The 20062-nt window shown below is 41.2% G+C and overlaps 1 protein-coding gene across 2 annotated transcripts; it reads left to right on the top strand.

Moving 5' to 3' along the window:
* Nucleotides 1-201: 201 nt before the first annotated feature.
* LOC125244080 lies at nucleotides 202-19876 on the top strand. 2 transcript variants are annotated; one of them, XM_048154026.1, is made up of 3 exons: nucleotides 202-1258; nucleotides 17276-17300; nucleotides 17415-19876. In XM_048154026.1, the coding sequence occupies exon 3, from the start codon at nucleotides 17428-17430 to the stop codon at nucleotides 19507-19509; it is 2082 nt and encodes a 693-aa protein (XP_048009983.1). In that variant the 5' UTR covers nucleotides 202-1258; nucleotides 17276-17300; nucleotides 17415-17427; the 3' UTR covers nucleotides 19510-19876. The 2 variants fall into 2 exon arrangements, with proteins under 2 accessions (XP_048009983.1, XP_048009984.1); XM_048154027.1 differs by lacking the exon at nucleotides 202-1258 and having other exon boundaries at nucleotides 16960-17300.
* Nucleotides 19877-20062: the final 186 nt, after the last annotated feature.

Here is a 20062-nt window from a genome sequence, read left to right as displayed (position 1 = left end):
AATGTTAAGTGGTCTCTTAATTTTTTCCATAGCTGTATATATATATATATATATATATATATATATATATATATATATATGAATGTTAAATTCTCTCTATATTATCAACTATATAAACCTAACTTCACAACTTTTACTTGCACTGATATAGCAAGATTTTTTTCTCTTAGTTGTCCTCTTTCATAGACTATTTTCTTCTTGCTGTGTAAATTTGTTTAAATTCTCAATATTTTTCAATCTATAATATTCTGCAGAAGAGAATCGTGCTGCTTTATAGTCTAATCGTAGTTTCACTGTTCTGTACAGCATGTGATTGGCTGATCACTACTGATGTCACACCTAAATTCATAAAAGCCTGAGTTGATAGAGAAAGTTGTTGATCAGCGTCATGGTACCAACAAAGCCTGATTGGATTGGATTGGTTTTGTCAATTCGAAACTAATCCTGTAACCCTTAGTTTGTACAACTACCATCATGGTATGGCCCCAGGTTGGATTTATAGGGATTTGTCAACTCTAAACCTACTCTGAAACGCAGAGTTTGCTCAACTAGCTTCATGCAACAGGCCTCAGGCCTGGTCCTCTTTCGTCTATCACTGTCGTCACTCCTCCTTTTCTCCTTCCGAAGTACCGCATGAGACTTGATCCATTCCCGCGGCTCTCGGACCCACCCTGCTTGCCACAATCATTAATATCAATATCATTATTTGTAATATTGGGCACTTATTGTCTTCATTTTGTACTCTGTAGAAGGCGCTTGCCCTATAGCATCTGTGGATTGCGACAAATGAAGGCAAATTAAAACACATTGGGTAGTACTACAGTATGTTCTCTTGTACATTTTAAAACAGTTAAAAACTGTTTTTGTGCCATTATGATATCTTTAATTATCTGTTTAAGTTTTTCGAGGATGAATATTTGACAGAAACTATCACAAATAGTCTATCTTTCACAATTTGCCCAACATGAATAAGTAGTTTAAGTGTTGATAAACTGGAATATTAGTTCCACTTTAATGATAAGACCCACTTTAATGATAAAGCCAATTTAATCTCGGTATGTAAAACTGAATCTGAAACCACAATCACTGAAATCCCCAGTTTTCCCAACGGACTGTCCTTTGTGAAAGCAAAAGTACACAGTTCTGTTGGAACAGATCCACGCTGCAGCATCTTTGTCGCCTATATAAAGCATACGGCTTCAGCTATTCCATCAGACCATTAACAGACCTGAACTTGAAGCATCTGGCATTTCAACAGGTAAGGGTTATTTTGCCATTTTAAAATGAGAGCAGTTAAGTTGGAGTACAGCTTTAAGCAAAAGCGGTTGTCATTCAAATAATTATAACCTTATAGCTATTAGCTATATATTTTGTATACCTTATATATTATAACTATATTTTTGAGTGTTTAAATAGCCTGAATATATTTAAAGAAAGAGCAACAAATCAGACCAAAACTAATTTTGAAATGCACGCATGCTTGGAAATGCAAGTTTTAAAACCTTCAATCTAATCTATCAATCTAAACAGCTACTGCATTGCATTTCTGATGGATCTCTGTGTGTAGATTGCATTTTTCTTGCCAGAGCTAATAATCAGTCAGATTCACTATTACTTTTGTGAATGGATGTGTAACGGAGCGGGACCCAAGGTAAGATCCAAATGCAAATTTATTAAAAGGTGAGCGTGGTCGTACAGGCAGGGGTCAGATAACAGCAAACAGGTACAGCAAGGAACAGGCAGAATTGTAGTCAGGAACAAGCAGAGGGTCAGGGCTGGCGGATATCAATCACAGGTCAGTATACAAAGCAAAGGTCAGGACAGGCGGCACAGGATCGTAGACGGAAAACAGACAGGCAGACAAGATATAAACGCTTGGAATTGTACATAGAGGCAACAAGACTTTGCGGTGAGGTGGTGTGTGTATGAGTCTTTTATAGTCCAAGTAATGTGTGGCAGCTGGGTGTGGTGATTAGTGTGGAGTGATTGTGAAGTGAGTGCAGGTGATAAGCAATGGAGGATCATGGGAAATGTAGTCCGGGATGTGACAGGAACAGACGTGATCGTGACATAACGCCCCCCTCCCGGAAGGCGCGTCCTCGCGGCGTAAAAGGAGCAGCTAGGGAGGGGGGGTGGGTGCATTGGAGACTGGCATGTCGACAGGAACGAGGTCCCCAATGCAGATCCAGGAACCCGGGCAGCCATGGAGGGTCAGGAGCCTCGGGCGGCCACGGTGGGTCAGGTGGTTCAGGCGGCCACGGCGGGTCAGGTGGTTCAGGTGGCCACGGCAGGTCAGGTGGTTTAGGCAACCACGGCAGGTTAGAGTCCATAGATGACCACGGCGGGTCAGAGTCCATTAATGGCCATAATAAGTTGCAGTCCAAAGGTGGCCGGGCATGGTCCCCACCCAGAAGCTCCCCACCCCCAAAATGTTCTTGGGGATTTCAACGGGGTACGTAGTGGGTTCGTGGGCAAGGGGTTTGGGTGGCGCCGGCAGGGCCAGGCATTTGGGCAATGCTGGCAGGGCAAGACGCCTGAGTGGCGCTGGCAGAGCAAGGAGCTTGGGCGGCACTGGCAGGGCTAGAAGCTTGGGCGGTGCTGGCAGATCAAGTAGCTTAGGCGACACTGGCAGGGCTAGAAGCTTGGGCGGCGCTGGCAGTGCGAGGCGCCTGGGCGGAGTAGGATAGACCTCTGGAGTGGTCTCCGGACCCCCAGGGGCCTCTTGAAAGGCTTCCGAGCCTAGATGAATGGAAGAAGGCTTCTTCCTCCTCCTCCTCCTCCTCTTCCGAGAGTGAGGCGATGGTTCACCGGTTGGAGCGGGTTCTGGAGCAGACTCACTGGCTGAAGCGGGTTCTGGAGCGGACTCAATGGCTGGAACGTCCCCTACCTCCGTGGGCACCGAAGGGGTGGCCATCTTGCCCGTGGGCACTGGCAAAGCAGCCATCTTGTCCATCACTTCCAGGGCGCTTGAGTGCGAAGCGCCCGGCAGGCTTGAGAGCGAAGCGCCCGGCAGGCTTGAGAGCGAAGCGCCCGGCAGGCTTGAGAGCGAAGCGCCCGGCAGGCTTGAGAGCGAAGCGCCCGGCAGGCTTGAGAGCGAAGCGCCCGGCAGGCTTGAGAGCGAAGCGCCCGGCGGACTTGAGAGCAAAGCGACCGGCAGATGCTTCGGAATGCCAGCCGCTCGAGCTGAAGTCAGCGGAGGATCAGCCACACTGGAACGTAGTCCTCTCCGCTCCCTGACTGATCTAGAGACGTGACGTGGCTCTGGGCGATCAGCGGCGACGTGACATTGCTCTGGGCGATCAGCGAAGGCGTGACGTTGCTCTGGGCGATCAGCGGAGATGTGACGTGGCTCTGGGCGATTAGCGAAGGCATGAACTGTTGCTGTTGTGATGGTAGCCGCCATTTCGTGCGTGTTCCTTGGCGCGGCGGCTATTACGTGATTTACCATGGTGTCGGAATCCTCAGCGACACCCACAGTAAAATGTGACCTGATCCAGCAAAATGAGTCACAGTGACCCAAATTTCAAAATTGAGATTTTGGGATCAATGGAAAGATGAGACAATAAGCTTTAAAATGATATCCTAGTCAAAGTCATACCTTGAATGGTTTTAAAGATATACCCATTTGAATTATGGTCGTCTGCCCTCTTTTTCAAATTGAAAACCTGAGAAAATTGCTTTTCTGGAGACCCCTCTGGAGTCTGAGGCTGATTTGGGGCCTGGAGAAGTTTTGACATGCCCTGACATTTGTGCTTTTTTCAGTTGTTCATAAACATATTAATGACACAAGTGTCATTACACTGTATTCAGCACAAACTAGGCTACCATAATATGTGAGGAACATGTGTGTACATGTTTGTGTTTTTGAAGGAATAACGTTTATGCGTGGTTACTGAAAAAACAAAAAACTTAAGTCACTGATATAAGGCCAATAAAAGTATATTAAATCTGTGTTCACAAGACTTTTGGGTATTGAAGGTTGTAGACTAGAGTTTTTGCTTCAAAATTATGTAAAAATTATGCTGACTACTCTTTCATTTATAACAATATACTGATTTAGTTTTTGTAAGACACTTTTTGCCAAGAAACACGGTATGCGAGGAGGCGTGAATCTCCATGAATAATGGCTCATTCTCACCTGTGAAGACAAAAGAATTGAATAGTAATGACCTGAAAAGACTTGCATATTAATGAGGCATTTCAGTCAGGTAGGCTGTGAAAAAAAACTTCTGTGATGTCTCAAGCTCATCATGGTATATGAAACATACAGAAAAATTTTATTACAATATAAAATAATGGTTTTATATTATACTTTAAAATATAATGTATTTCTGTGATGCAAAGAGTCTGAATATAGGCTTTTAGTTTAAAAGCATGCACATTTGGAGAAATATAGGATTCTCATATGTTTATGTCAATTTTCTATACAGAGGAGTTATTTTTTATTTAATATTCATTGTTATCTCTATGAGCGCTGGTGTTTGCAATTCATACTGCAGCCGGAGGGCGCTCTGTGCATTTTAGTCCACAAATTCACCTAAGAAGAAGACGATATTCCATGAATGGTGTTTACCAATTCATACTACAGCCGGAGGGCGCTAAAGAAACAAAAACTCACTTAAAACTTATCAATAGAAGAAAACAAACAGGAATTTACTGAATGTCTTCCAGAGATCGCTAACCATGGCTTTTTCATCCAGATAAACAATTTTCAAGGCAATAAATACACGATTGAGATGATGAATGCATGTGTTGTCTCTGAATTTGCCTGTGAATAGCGCTGGCTCCGTGGGTGTGGCCGCATTAGTGGGTAATGAGCTGAATCACGGACTTCTGACATGGCTCTCGTTTCATACAGATTACATAAACACAGAATGTTTGTTTTCGATTTGACTTGCACGATTTAAAACCTGACATTTCAACGTTTTGTTAGACATAAGTATGAATTTTTTGTGATTAGTATTCACTAAGTTACACTTCATTTTCTGAGAACTATCAGATTGGACTTCGTTCAGAGGGAGATGAGAGATCACGCATCATGTTAGTTTTCTTTATTTTACAAAAAGCACAACATTTTGTTTTTACTCTGAGTGTATACAAATAAAAGGAGATATTCTATAGTTTCAATTGATGTATTACTTATGTTTCTATGACAAAAAATGACGGAGTATTTTAAGTCTGTTTTGCTGCAATGTGAAAAAAAACCTGCAAAACGCGCCGGCGCGTTTTTAGACCTCAGAGTGTTAAAGTTTTTTGCCCGTTTTTTTGTTGATATCTTTCAAAATCCATTGCATTAAAAGGGATAAACTATTTATTTCACCGCTTAATTTGACCAAAGACATTTTTATATATATAAATGCTAAACCAGGCTGAAGCTCAAATTATTTGAAAGTATTTATTTGAATTAACACTTTAAGACCTGAAGGCTTTTTTAGAGGTTTTTTTTTTTTTGTTTTTTGTTTTTCCTGAGCGACACACACAAAAGTAAAGACTCATAACTCCAAAACTGTAGCAAGGAGAGTCAAAAGGTAGGTATCATTTGATAGAAAACATTTAAAATTTTAAGAAAATATAAATTACATTAGGACATTTTCTTGCTGAGAAGCAGCTGAGAAAAGACAAAAATATATATACTTTTTTTTTTTTAATAATTTCTTTTTTTTTTTATTTGACATGGAATAACTCACAATAAGATCGCTAAAAAAAATATTTTTTGGTGATACTCTCCTATATGTGAGCTGCATCTGGTTAAAATTTCGTGGCGATAGCATAAAGAATACTTTGAAAAATTGTTGTTCATTTTTTCCGCAGCCAGGTGGCGCCAACGGGCGGTAAACTCCGGTTTAGAGGTGCTTCTCAGAGTTTTCAAAATGGTTAGAAGCATTAAAAAGATGAGATTCTAAGCTTTAAAATGATATCTGTTTTGTCTTATTCCACGTTGGAAAACGAACATGGATGGGTCCGGGAACATTGGATACACACTGCATCCTGGAGAGATGAGAGACATGTTTTTAGCCAAGTATGTAAATCATTCCGTGAGTAATATCTTGTGATCAACGCAATATATTATATTGATTTTGGATTCATTTTAATCTTGAGAGTCTGCTTTAAATATTGATGTGCCATTTATATGATCTGTGCATTTTTCATGAAGTTATGAGCACGTGAAATATACATACTTGTATTCAGTTAGCGGCTGTGCTGTTTTTGTTGTAATCGCATATTACTCAGACTCATTAGAGGGTGAAAACAACGCAACAGAAGCATGTTGGAGGCTTGATATGAAAGCTTAAAGTCTCTGGGTTTGTATGCAAAAAGAATTTTCGTGCTACCTATATGGATTAAATTTTTATTGGCTTTTAAAGAGAGACACGCAAATGGGAGTTTTATTTTATAAGGCGCGCTAGTCTGACAGGAGGATGGCTGGACCGATCGCGTGCCTGTCAGTCGAAACGGGGCTTCCCATTGTTAAAAATCAGCGTTTAGGTCATTGTGTTTACATTTCTTAGCTGTTTGATTGGTTCTATACAACGTTTAACACCATATTTGTAGAGCAGAGATAATGACGTTTCAGGGGATACCGGGAAATGCTCATAAGTGATGAGAGGAGTTGAGAAGTTCATTTTTAATTAATTCAAGTTCGAATTTAGTAAAACCATGTCAAATTTAATAGCCATTTAAATACCTTTACTCAATTATCTGGACTACAAAACTTTGGGAGATTATTTTTGAAAGTCTGTTCTTTGAAATTAGCTTAAAAAAAAAAAAAAAAAAAAAAAAAAAAATCGATTTTCTCATTGTTTTTCCACATTATTGGCCCATATCTTAAAATAGAACGTTGCGACTTCCGACTCATTTCGCCAGATCGGGTTACAAATGTGAACCATCAGTTAACAGGGCAAAGTCCAGGAATTCCACGAACGACCTTCGGGGACCATTGGTAAGCAAATAGTCCTTTAATGGTTCATTTAATCCATAACAAAAAAGGTCCATGAGGGCACAGTCCGGCAGATCAGATAGGTAGGCAATATCCAAAAATTTCTGAATATGTACCTCGAGGGTACAATCACCTTGACGCAGGCTGACGAGACACCGTGCTGGATCCATGCTGAGGCTGGACATGCTCAGAAAAGCTGCTGGATCTTGATGTGGCGAAGTCTTCTGTAACGGAGCGGGACCCAAGGTAAGATCCAAATGCAGCTTTATTAAAAGGTGAGCGTGGTCGTACAGGCAGGGGTCAGATAACAGCAAACAGGCACAGCAAGGAACAGGCAGAATCATAGTCAGGAACAAGCAGAGGGTCAGGGCTGGCGGATATCAATCACAGGTCAGTATACGAAGCAAAGGTCAGGACAGGCGGCATAGGATCGTAGACGGAAAACAGACAGGCAGACAAGATATAAACGCTTGGAATTGTACACAGAGGCAACAAGACTTTGCGGTGAGGTGGTGTGTGTATGAGTCTTTTATAGTCCAAGTAATGTGTGGCAGCTGGGTGTGGTGATTAGTGTGGAGTGATTGTGAAGTGAGTGCAGGTGATAAGCAATGGAGGATCATGGGAAATGTAGTCCGGGATGTGACAGGAACAGATGTGATCGTGACAGGATGTTGCTGAAGTATACCCGGGCCTTTGCTAACTGCTAACAGTGGTCTGATTTTGTTGTCACGGAGAGAAAAGCTACTGGATGAATTATTTCAGGGAGTATTAAATAATATCTGGATGCATTCTAAAGGTCTCCAGAATGCCATGTAGTGCTGTGATTTCATTTCAATTGAATCATGTTGCAAAACGAACCAACTGGAGTTTAATGTTCAATAAAACATTTTGAAAAGAAAAGAGTTAAGAACAATAATACATTATATAATAATAAATTAAATCAGATGAGCAGTCTTTATTGAACATTATCTCCAGTTGATTCATTTTGCAGCATGATTCAATTAAAATCACAGGTGACCTTTTACCATATATGAATGCATCCAGATATCATTTAATAATTCCTGATGTAATTTATCCAGTAGCCTTTCTCTCCATGACAACAAAAGTAGTCTAAGCAGTTAGCACTGCATTATCAGCAAGAGCATAGGCATGGGAAGTATGGCAAGCCGTTTTTGCTTAAATTGTTCACAGTGTTACTCGTCGTAATTGCATTTTTACTAAAGAATTAAATTAGAGAGTGTGTGTGATTTAGGGTGAATGGAAATTACCTGTTTGTATTTTACTTTGAATCATGTTGTGCAGTTAAAAGACTGTATGCTGTACAGTACATAAAAAAAAAAAAAAAAAAAAAAAAAAAAAACTTGTTCCTGCACTGGTATTAGCAAAGCTATTGCTCATTGAACAATGACTTTATAATATATAATATTATAGTACATGTAGTTATCAACAACCAAAGTTTAACTCTTCTGCATAATAGTAATGATCAAAACTTCCAAATAACAGAAACTCTTTCAAAAGTCAAACATAACTGATCATTAAACATTAACAGATGTTTCCATTCAACGAAGATATGTTGAGACTTAAATAGATCTCAATCCACTCTCTATGTCTATATTTGTTCTTCATGCTAGTAAGTACTAAATCCCCACTTTTACAAAAGTATATTGTCAAAAACTGCAGTAATGTAGCGCAATTTACTAAGGCAGCACACTCTGCACACAGCCTATCTGCTGTCAGTTTTGAATGCAAAAGATGAGGTAATTTGATTGGATGTCATGGCATTTTGCCAGTTAGAAATACATTATCGGTGTGGCAAGCCGTTTAGTTTAAAATGTTACATTTCGTATTGCATTTTTACTAGTAAGAAATGAATTAGAGAGCTCTACAGTTCAATTCTTACTAGTAACAATTATGATTAGAGAGCTCTGAAATTGCATTCTTACTAGGCCTAACAATTATTATAGAGATCTCTAATTCATTTGTTAGTAAGAATTGAATTAGAGAGCTGTCTAATTGGAATTCTCTATAGTAACAATTCAATTGTAGAGCTCTGAATTTAAAAATGAATGGAAGTCAGTGGAGATTGTCTCAGGTTACGCATGTAACCATGGTTCCCTGAGAACAGGGAACGAGACTCTGCGCTGATCACGCTATGGGGAACGTCACTGGTGACTCGTGTTCGAAATGCCAAGAATCACAACACTCCAATCCTATTGGCCGGCAACAGCCTATCACGTCAAACGGCGCAAACCGTGACGTATAAAGGGAGCGCCTGGGGAAGCAGCCAACATCTTTTCGTCTTTGAGGGACTGTTCAGCAGGCATCCTGAAGCATGGCAGGAAAGCGCAGAGTCTCGTTCCCTGTTCTCAGGGAACCATGGTTACATGCGTAACCTGAGACGTTTCCTTTCGAAAGGGAACTTCAACTCTGCGCTGATCACGCTATGGGGAACGATATACCCACGCCACGCAAGAGTCCAAAGGAATCCTGGCCAGTCACTAAGGGGGGGAAAACAAAATCACCCCCAACGCCACCAAGGAGGCCTACTAATCTAGCGAAAGCCAAACCTAGCCTGGCCAACCTTGTCTGATACACAGAATCTCCAAGCGCAAACTCCACAGAGGAGAGCGGGAAAGAGCGACTGCAAAAGGCAGTAAGCAACTCAAACCCACACGCAGAGATGGGCATCCTGGAGAGTGAAACTCAGCTGAGCGCTAAAAACCCTCGTATGAGGGGAGTACAACCACTCATCATAGGATCTACTCAGCTTCTGATAAAGGCGCTGAGGAGGCTGTGCGCTAGAAAAAAAAACCCTGGTACAGGGGAGCACAAACCAGCCTGGAGCCAGTCTGAACGGGAGACTTCACAGAAGTCTACAACCAATGACCAGCTTAGGGAGCTAAGCACAATTACACAGTCAACCCAAAGGGAAGTACGAAGCTCAACCTAACAGACAGACCGTACTGTAGGCACATAGCCATGGAGGCCGACCAGAAGGGGCCTACAACATAACTAAAGTTCTTGTAAACGAACTAATATCACAACAAGAACCCAATCCATAAGGTGGTATTCAGGATGGCCCATAAGGCCATTCGACTGAAAACATAGAATGCTAAGCGCATGAACAACCAAATGATTAGGTAGCTGTGAGTGCCCACGGAACAGCCCGTCCAACACAATCCAACGAGCAGTCTACTCGGTAAAAGCACCTTTTTACTCTTTAAGCAAGAGGAGTACAGCGTACGCCATCATGCGCTAAAGGCGGCCCCATGGGCCTATAACCTCAGCAGACACGTGGCATCAGCTCGTGGCAGTGTTATCAAGCTCCAGGCAGAACAAACCGACTACGGAGGAGGTTAAAGAGTCAGCCGGAGCCCTGGCCAGCCAGCGACAAAATCCCTTTCACTGTTTCTTATCAAAAGAAACACAAAAGGTACATGCCAGCATGTTCCAAAAAGGAGGCCCCGCGGGCCTACCAGTTACATGCAGCGTCAGCTAGCGGCCATTAAGAGATGGGCATCCCGGAGAGCAGAACTCAGCTAAACGCTATAAACCCTCGTAATGAGGGGAGTAAAATCTGCTCTTCCTAGGATCTACTCAGTGGCTGATAAAGCACTGAGGAGGCTTTGCGCTAGAAAAACCCTGGTACAGGGGGAGCACAAACCAGCCTGGGGCCAGTCTGAACAGGAGACTCCACAGAAGTCTACAACCAATGACCAGCTTAGGGAGCTAAGCACAATTACACAGTCAACCCAAAGGGAAGTACGAAGCTCAACCTAACAGACAGACCGTACTGTGGGCACATAGTCATGGAGGCCGGAACAAAAGGGCCTACAACATAACTGGAGTTCTTAATAATGAACTAAGCATTCCACAGAAACTCAACAAATGAGGCGATATTCCGGGATGGCCCATAAGGCCAAACACCTGAAACATAGCATGCTGGAAGCATGACCACCAAGTAATTGAGAAGCTGTGAGTGCCCACGAAAACGGCCCATCCAACACAATCCAACGAGCAGTGTACTCTGTAAAAGCACCTTCCTACTCTTTAAGCAAGAGGAGTACAGCGTACGCCATCATGCGCTAAAGAAGGCCCATGGGCCTACAACCTCAGCAGACACGTGGCATCAGCTCGTGGCAGTGTTTTAGGACAAAGCCAAACTCCAGCGTGATAGCAAAGGAGGCCTGTGAAAGCCTACGACTCATGAAACACGCGGCGTCAGCTAGTGCAATCACGATTCACCCATGGTGAAGAGACATACAAAAAACCCACACAAAGCTGTGCCAACATGCAAACCGAAAGGAGGCCCTGATGAGGGCCTACAACCTCCATGAACACATGGCAACAACCAGTGGTAACTTATTGTGGCAGGACCCGGAGGGATTGAAGATTAACAAATAGCGACTACGCCACCCTGGACTCTTACCAGGGACAACCCTAAAAAATTTCCTTTAAGGCAACACAGGTTGGCTCACAGGGAATAAGCAGGAGACGTGGATATAAAAAAATGAAGTATAAATTTTATTAAGGATAAAAGACTTTACAAAAGCCCAAACACAGCAAAATCAATCACTAAACCAATTAAGGAGAATGGGAAAAAAAAAAAAAAAACTAGAAATATAAAGTTAGTTTAAACCACATGAAATCAGAGCGACCTGAATAATCAGGGATGTCTGGGTTTCAGGGTGCAGGAGCCGAGGCGTGACAACAGGGAATAAAGGGCACAACAAGGCCTCCACAGCAAAGTCACTGCTCTCTTCCACCTGTGCATAAACACACACACACACACACACCACAGCACTCGTGAAGGACCGCCACCAGAAATCCACCCCTGCCTTAGGCACTCAGCTCCTGTAACAAACAGAATTAGGTTATACCCTAAACCCGAAATGAGTACAATAGCACTGGCATAAACAGTCACTCCATAAAAACAATACAAAAGTAAATTCCCACTTCAGACAGTAATCCACAAATTAGCTAATAGATACTGAAATTATAATGCCAAGTAAATATAAAGTAAAAAAAATAATAACAAATAACAAACAAAAATGGAAAAGGGAGTAGAAATTCACATTAAACAAGATTTCACAATCACTAATATAAACAACAAAAGAAAAACACTCATATCCTTAAATAAACCGATACAAAAAAAACAAAGCAAAAACATAACATAACATGACATTGGTTTACACAATAATGCAATTGGTCCAGCCGACACGCGCACACGCACGCGCACACACACACGCACACAGATTGATCTCACACACAAATAAACCAAACAAGGCAAAACCAAGTCACACAAAACAAGAATGAAACAACGTAATACAACAGAAAGCAAACCAAAAATATCAAAACAAAAGCACAAGCAAGAGCAGAATAAAAGCAGCAGCGTCCCCGGACGGTAGTCCCACGCAGCCCACCAACGGAACTAAACGTCCATAAACACGCAACCAGTCTGTGCTTAACGCATCTGCAATCGATGGAATGAACAGCTGTTAATAAAAACATTCCGCTTGAATACAAAAAGGCGCTCCAACTAATAAGTTAAAAACATACCTTATGAGTGTAACCTCCAGAGAATGAACAATCAGGCAGACAATGCATGCTGAGAAGCTGAGGGCTCGTCCAGTCTATCTAAAGGCAATATGCACGTTGGGGAGATAAACCCGCGTTTGTTCTGTAAAGCGATCACTCGTACTGGCCGTGCTTGAATCAGTCTCACCCAAACCTCAGACTATACACAAACAAAAGATGCCGCTACAATACAAGTCAATTCTTAAATGCACAACACAAACACTTCAACATACCTGCAGAGGGCAACATCAACCCAATGCCAGAGACAGGATTAACCACCGTGCCGTTCTGAAAAATCAGCCAACATTAGCTACAATTTACCACAAACAACAGTCAACATCACACCACATACCTGAATACTGACTAACGGGACCGGAAGAAAGGGGCGGTGACTCGTGACGCCATTTCATCTAACCAGCCAGTTTAAATACACTTCCGCTGCCCGCTGATAGGGGAGCCAATGAGAAGACCAACCAATCACCTGCTTGCAGAAATCTACTAGACCTGCCACATTATGACAAATGCCAGCCAACAGGCCAGTACTCGAAAGACCCATAGGTAGGAGAAGTACACACTACGCCACAGAACTCAACGAAAAGCCTGAACTAAGGCTTATTCGTACGGAGGGGGCGTGGCCAATGGTGGCATGTGTCATAAGACATGTCTCAACCATGGAAAGAATCTAGATATAACCAACCCAGCTGGGCTAACACAGAGGCTACAAAGGAGGCCTGGTAAGGCCTACTACTTTTAAGCACCATGTGGCGCCAGCCTGTGGTCATAACAGGGCCAATGCTCAAAGGGGACCAGTTCTAGATCCTACACGATAACTGTGGGGAACTAGCTACACAACCTGAGCTTAAGCCTACACATTCCAACAGGCAATGTACATATAAATATGCTATCACGGTCCAAGGAAGGCCTATAAGGCCTAACACCTCAAATAACGTGAGCATAAGCCTGAGGCAGTGCTAAAAACGTGAGCAAACTAGTGATCGTAAACCAACAGCGCCCAAAACAAGCTGTATTAAAGAGAGGCTATAATAAAGAGCCAACAATCTAACAGCAAGTGTAAAACAGCTGCTGTGGTCATGATTGACTGGGGGAGGTCGAGATACTATTCTAACCAGAATAGGACTCTCTACACTCACCCTGAGTGTGCAATCCAACAGGTGATGCACTCAGTGAAACACAAACCCTAACCGGGGAGTACAACAAAACACCACGTTCATAGACAGAGGCTAGACACAGCCTGCTATCACAAAAACAGGTGTTAACAGGTGCTCTAGCACTAGAGTAAGCTCACATAAATATGTAGGGCTAAAGTCTAAGAACACCAAAGCAAAAATGCTTTGAACACACATGCCATCCTTACAAGGATAAATGTTTTTCACAGGACAAATCTGACATTTGTACTGAAAACAAAGCATGAAGGGTTCTGAACAGTGAGGCCTAGCGTAACGTGCAACTTATCTCCTCAGAGATAAGGGCCTGCCACCTGAGAAAAACAGCACCAGGAAGGCTAATAGCAACCTAAACCTTAGCTGTTGATCTGACTAAAGCACCTACATACAAAAGTATGAAGGGGAATATGGGCAAAAACGGCCACCAACTCCCTCAGGAGGAGGCCAGAACTAGGAACTATACAACCACAAGGGGATAGTAAATAACAGGGCAATGTAAACAAACAAACACCTAACCTAGCTCTAGCCTAGCCGCTAGCTAAGGCCTATTGGGCCAAGCAAAGCTTGGGCTTCATCTAGAAACCTACAAATATGAGGAGAAATGAAGCACTGCAAGCAAACAGTGTCAGGCAGCCGATAAGCCGTCCTGCACACAAATAACTGAAGCACGAGAGCCAACTCAAACCAAAGTATTAGCTGAGAAGCTACTCTAACATAGGAGGCTACAAAATAGCAGCCGAAAAGCGGCCTGCATGTTTTGAAACTAGCCAACCTAATGCTACAGTTATTTTGCCCAAAAAAGCCCCCTCTAACTTTACTGACTACATGCTCAGGAAAGCTATACAGGAGAAACAAAGTCCACACTTTTTATAAACATAAAAATATGGACCCAGCTTACCTCCCTGCGGCTCGTAGAACAAAGCCTAAAAGCACTTTCACTATCAAGCCAGAAGGCGGCCTTAGAAAAAGGCCAGCCGACAGCTTAACTGTAAAACACCTGAGCAAGTAGAAATATATATATATTTACGGGAGGTGAAAGAAGAAGAGGAGAGAGGGTAGATATAAATCGCCCTAAAATAGCTGGGGGACCGATTACAAATGCAACAGTGTTTACAATCGATCACCCATTACTCTTGTTTCTTCCTCCTCCCGTCTGTCTGGCTCAGATCCAAATCTGAACGGCCAGGGGTGTTTTCCATGCCCTCCCGATCTCAAACGCGGAGATCAGGAGAGAATGGAAAGTCTATGGGAGCCGCAATATTCATGGACAGAAAGGAACCGTTCGTCTAACTGCCCGCGCGGCTCCTTTCTTAACGCGCACTCACGGCAGCTGCAGCCTGCCGAAAAGCGCGTCCCAAAAACACAGCGGCTCACATACCCAGCAGCCAGAGGAGCGGTCATAGCACACACGGGGCTACAAACACAGATGCAGACACCTCTTCCCTCGGAAAGAGTGTCAAACGAGAACAGAGCGTCCGAACAGAAGAGACGCTCGCAGTGAATAATAGACAAACACACATAGACGCCGCCCTCAAGCATCGTCTATGCGTTTGCTCCTCTCAGACAGAAAAACGCCAGAAACGTGTACATCAAGTGTCAAACCAGGGGACACGGATGAACACATTCTCCTGAACGTTTGCAGACAAAAAAGAAGTAATTTCCTACCGGAGTTTGTGAAACAATGGCACGAGCAAAAAACAGTCCCGAAAAGACGAAAAGATGTTGGCTGCTTCCCCAGGCGCTCCCATTATACGTCACGGTTCGCGCCGTTTGACGTGATAGGCTGTCGCCGGCCAATAGGATTGGAGTGTTGCGATTCTTGGCATTTCGAACACGAGTCACGAGTGACGTTCCCCATAGCGTGATCAGCGCAGAGTTGAAGTTCCCTTTCGAAAGGGAAATATGACTAATTGTAGAGCTCTCTAATTGGAATTGTTACTAGTAAGAATTGAATTATAGAGCTCTCTAATTGAATTGTTACTAGTAAAAATGCAATTACTGGATTTAAACATTCTTGGAAACATTTGGATAAGTACAGAAGTACACAAAATATATAACATCGTTTTGGGTTTTTAAATCTAGAAATCTTACATATTGTCCCTTTAAGTGTCTAAGTGTCTATTACCTGATCTCTGATAAGTTTTATAAATTTAGATATTTTAATGAGGTATTTGTATGATTAAAAGGAATGATAAAAAGGATAATAATACATAATAATAATAAAAATGACTTTATTCTCTTTTAAACCATGATGGCACAAAAATTCATCTCAACACTTTTCTTAACAACTGCTTTTGATGATGCACGTGGAAATTTGGCTGATGCTTGACATGATCATGGACAGCAAAGCAAAGTTGATTCTAATTTGATCTAATACTTAATGTGATATTAAATAAATGTGTTTTAAAATGGGGTCGATTTATGAAGCAAATATTTTGAGACAAAGGTCTTGTTAATGTTTTTCATTTTGTTCAAGGCAACAGTTTTTCAATAATGGAAGAATATTTTAAATGATCATATTTGTGGTAAAATAATAGCCTATATAAGTAATAATATAGTTTCTATATTTTTAAAATGAACATATAAAAATGACAGTATATTTATTGAATAAATATGAATTACCCTATTTTATGTAGGCCTAGCCTATCAAAATAAAGAACAAACATTGCTAAAGCGATTGTTTTGAACAACATTATTAAAACATTATTTTCTGCAGTCATATAATATGGGAGTAGTGAAAAGTACATTTTTCTTAAGGTGTGCGTTTAGCCCCGTGGTATATAGATAGACTATAGGCTATAAGTTGTTTTAAAGGTGAATTCACACTCACTCACTCAGAAAAGATAAATACACCCAATATGCATATCTATTTATTTATTGGTTATAAAATACTTATTTTGTGATATGTCATTGATTTTAAAAACTAACAAAAACATGACTTGAGAGTCCAAAAGTATTCATGATGAAGCCAGTAATACCACTATAATTCAAGTTATGAGGGCAAAAATATCCCTATGAGTTTTTATTTTTTAAATTTATAAGAGCTAATATAGTTATGTATCGCACAAGCAAGAGTGCTGTTTTATATCAGTGCATAAGCGTTACCACAAAAGTGATACTGATTTAATAGTTCAACAAACAAGTTAATATTGAGTGAGTTACATTTTTTGACACAATATTGCCTGTTTTTGCTTTGATTAGCCAACAAAAATAGTTCCAAACAAAGCCGGGGCAGAATTGTTGTGTGTCTCACAGCAACAGTGCAATGTTTCATACTTGATATGAATCTGTTTTTAAACAAATCATTTGAGTCAATGATTCAATGATCCATTCATGAAGACAAGATACATTTTAATTGGATTGCAAATCATCCAGGCCATTAGTGCTTGGACCCCGATGACTGACGCACTATTACGCAAATTATCTAGTTTTCAAACTGTCAATGTTCTGCTGGAATACGCTGACACCATTTCTGGACAAAATTAATTTCCCATATTAAAGTCAGAAATAAATTGTCATTAATATGATCGCAAAGATATTTGAACTCATGTAATGTGATTATGTGATTTCTCCTCAGGATTACTGAAAACAGACTAATTGCAGTAAGTGTGAGGTTATTTCACATTTTTCCCCCTACCAGTTGTTTAACTTCTTGCTAAAAAAAAAAAAACTAACAAACACATTTTTTTTTTCAATTTTGTCTTTGTTTTGAGCAGAAATAGAGAAGCCATGGATTCCAAAATGTCAAAGACAACTCAAAGTCTCACCACTGCTGAGGACATGAGGAACCAAACCAAACTTATGATGCAGCCCTATGCCAACTGGGAAGAGTATCTCACTCCAGCACCTCTGTCTATCGCCATCCTGGGAGAGCTGGTTTTCATCTCGTCCTCAACAGATTTCTCCATCAATAAAAATCCTCCTAAAGATGGCTACAAATTCATCAAATACCCTGATTCCTTTCGAACTTGTCTCATGCAAGTGTGTAACTCTGGTTGGTGGGCATTTAATGAGGCCCATACGAGCATGGATCAAATTCGCCTCCATACTGCCCAAGTTCCAGATTACATGAAGACAGCTGTGAAGATTCTGTTCCAAGGTGATGATGAAGTTGTCACAGCACATCTTCCTGATCAGCTGGAGAATATCAGAGTCATTGCAGATGAATGTCTGCGGTTGTCTGATGCAACTGAAAAGCGTTTCACTGATGTCATTAGTATCATCCAGGAGCTGCTAGAAGCATGTGTGAATGCAGAGCACTTCTATGGGGAAGAGATGGAAGCAATCAAGAAGAAACTAGAAGAGGGCAAACTGAGGCAGCAGTCAGCTGAAGAAACCAAAAAAAGGACTGAGAAGGCAGTGAAGGCCATGGAAAGGGAAATGGATGAGGCTCATGAGAGCTACAAGAAAGCTCTGGATTCTCTCCCTGATGGATGGAACATGGTTGGCATGGATTTTGTTGGTGGGATAACACAGAGCATGACAGGTCTGGTTACTGGACTTACATCTGTTGTTACTCACCCAGTGAGAATCATGTGCTCTGCAACAACAACGATGGCTGATACTTGGAGCCACATTAGAGATCAGGAAAGTGTAAGGGATGTGGTTGCTGAAATAAATGTATATAGTAAGTCTGCTGAAATTTTAAATTGTGTGCAAATTATCCAGGAACTAATGAATGTGTATAGTGAGGATGATGACATTGACTGGACAAAACTGTATGATCAGAAACACAAAAATACAAAAACGGATTTCACAACAAAACAGTTTGTAAGAATCCATGATGATTTAAAGAAAATCCCTGACTGCCCAGCAAAGAAACATGCTAAAAAGTTATGCAAAGAGGGAATGGAAATATGCAAGCAACTGGAAAAATATGCACCAGATGGCAAATGTGACAAAGACGAAAGTGAGAAGATAATTCATGAAGTCTTGGAATTAGTCGAGTTGGCCCGTGTTTTTGATTGCAAAAGCAAAGACATCACAAATTCTCCAGCCATTTCTCCAAAACTACCAATGATGCAAAAAGAAGCAAACAAGTCAGAGAACACAAGTGCTTCACAGAAGGCCACAGAGAATTCACGATTCACCATAGAGCAGACCCGAGCTCAGATGAACAAGACTAGAGAGACCTATGAGAAGTGTGTGGAGAACCTAGAGAAGAACCAGAAGGAACTAACTGATATCCTGGTCACTATGAGAAACTGTGAACTGAAAGAGATTGACTTCAAAACCACAACAGAGATGCTGGTCAAAGGAATGGATGCCATGGGGAGAGTGAAAGAGCAGTGGGAGAAGATGGTTCGCTTCTTTCAGATGGTTTCCAACATTGTAAAAACCAGCCTGAGCAAAACTCTCAAAAACTTTGTCTCAACATCAGAGAAAACACAAGCCCTCTCCTACAATGCAAAGCTCTTCTCAAAAGATCTGCTGTACATTCAAGCCTTCCAAGCCTGTAACATTGCTGGTCTGGTCCATATGATCTCTGGAACATACACAGATGTTTCCAACAAGTACCTGATGGACCATGTCAGTTCACTGGGCAAACTGATGGCCATGGATAAAAGTAGGCCAGAATTCGAGCATGAGCGACAAGAGCTCCAGAACTCCTGTGATGAGGCACAAAAAGGCATCTTAAGGCTTGTCCTGGAGAATAAAGAGGAGTTTGACAGGAAGAGCACTGCAAGACTTGAAAGGATCGATCGAGAGCTACTTGCCATTTTGCCCGCTGCTCCTCCAGAGCAAATCAAGAGTATTCATGAGGCTGTTCAAGCTGGATACAGCGAAGAAGAAGAAGCATCATACTACTGAGAGAATCTACCAAATATGTATTTTAATGCTTGCTAAAAGATCATATAGTTAAGATCAAAGCTTTTCTGCTCAGTAACATGTAATAGTCATGACAGCTCAATTTATCTGCACTAACAGAAGACAACTGATACTGAATACTGAAATGTTTAGCACTCTTTCAATCCAAATACGACTAGTTTGAGAAGATTTTAAAAGCTGGTTTAGAAAAAGTGTTTCTTCTGTTTAAATTTAATTTCATATCATAAGAATATAATAATATCATATAACCAGCTTGAAAATGATTATTGCTAAAACATATTATGCATGATTGTATGATATTTAATGGAAAGTGGATGTGACTGGAAATATTTGCTTTTAATAAATTGTTTTTTTTCTCTTGCCTTTAACCTGTAGACTAGAGGAAAATATGTTGAATGTTTTTGTTTTCTTTCTAATTATGTAGTGATTTTTTTTAGTTAACTTTTTGATCTTTATAGTAAAGCACTTAGAATTTAATTTTTTTGAATCTCACTGATGAGTTGCAACAAATAAGTTCACACATATACAGTAATAT

The sequence above is a fragment of the Megalobrama amblycephala genome, linkage group LG13 (assembly GCF_018812025.1).
Source record: "Megalobrama amblycephala isolate DHTTF-2021 linkage group LG13, ASM1881202v1, whole genome shotgun sequence".
Taxonomy (NCBI): domain Eukaryota; kingdom Metazoa; phylum Chordata; class Actinopteri; order Cypriniformes; family Xenocyprididae; genus Megalobrama; species Megalobrama amblycephala.
The sequence above is the reverse complement of the archived record's forward strand: the minus strand, read 5'-3'. Positions and strand labels throughout refer to the sequence as shown.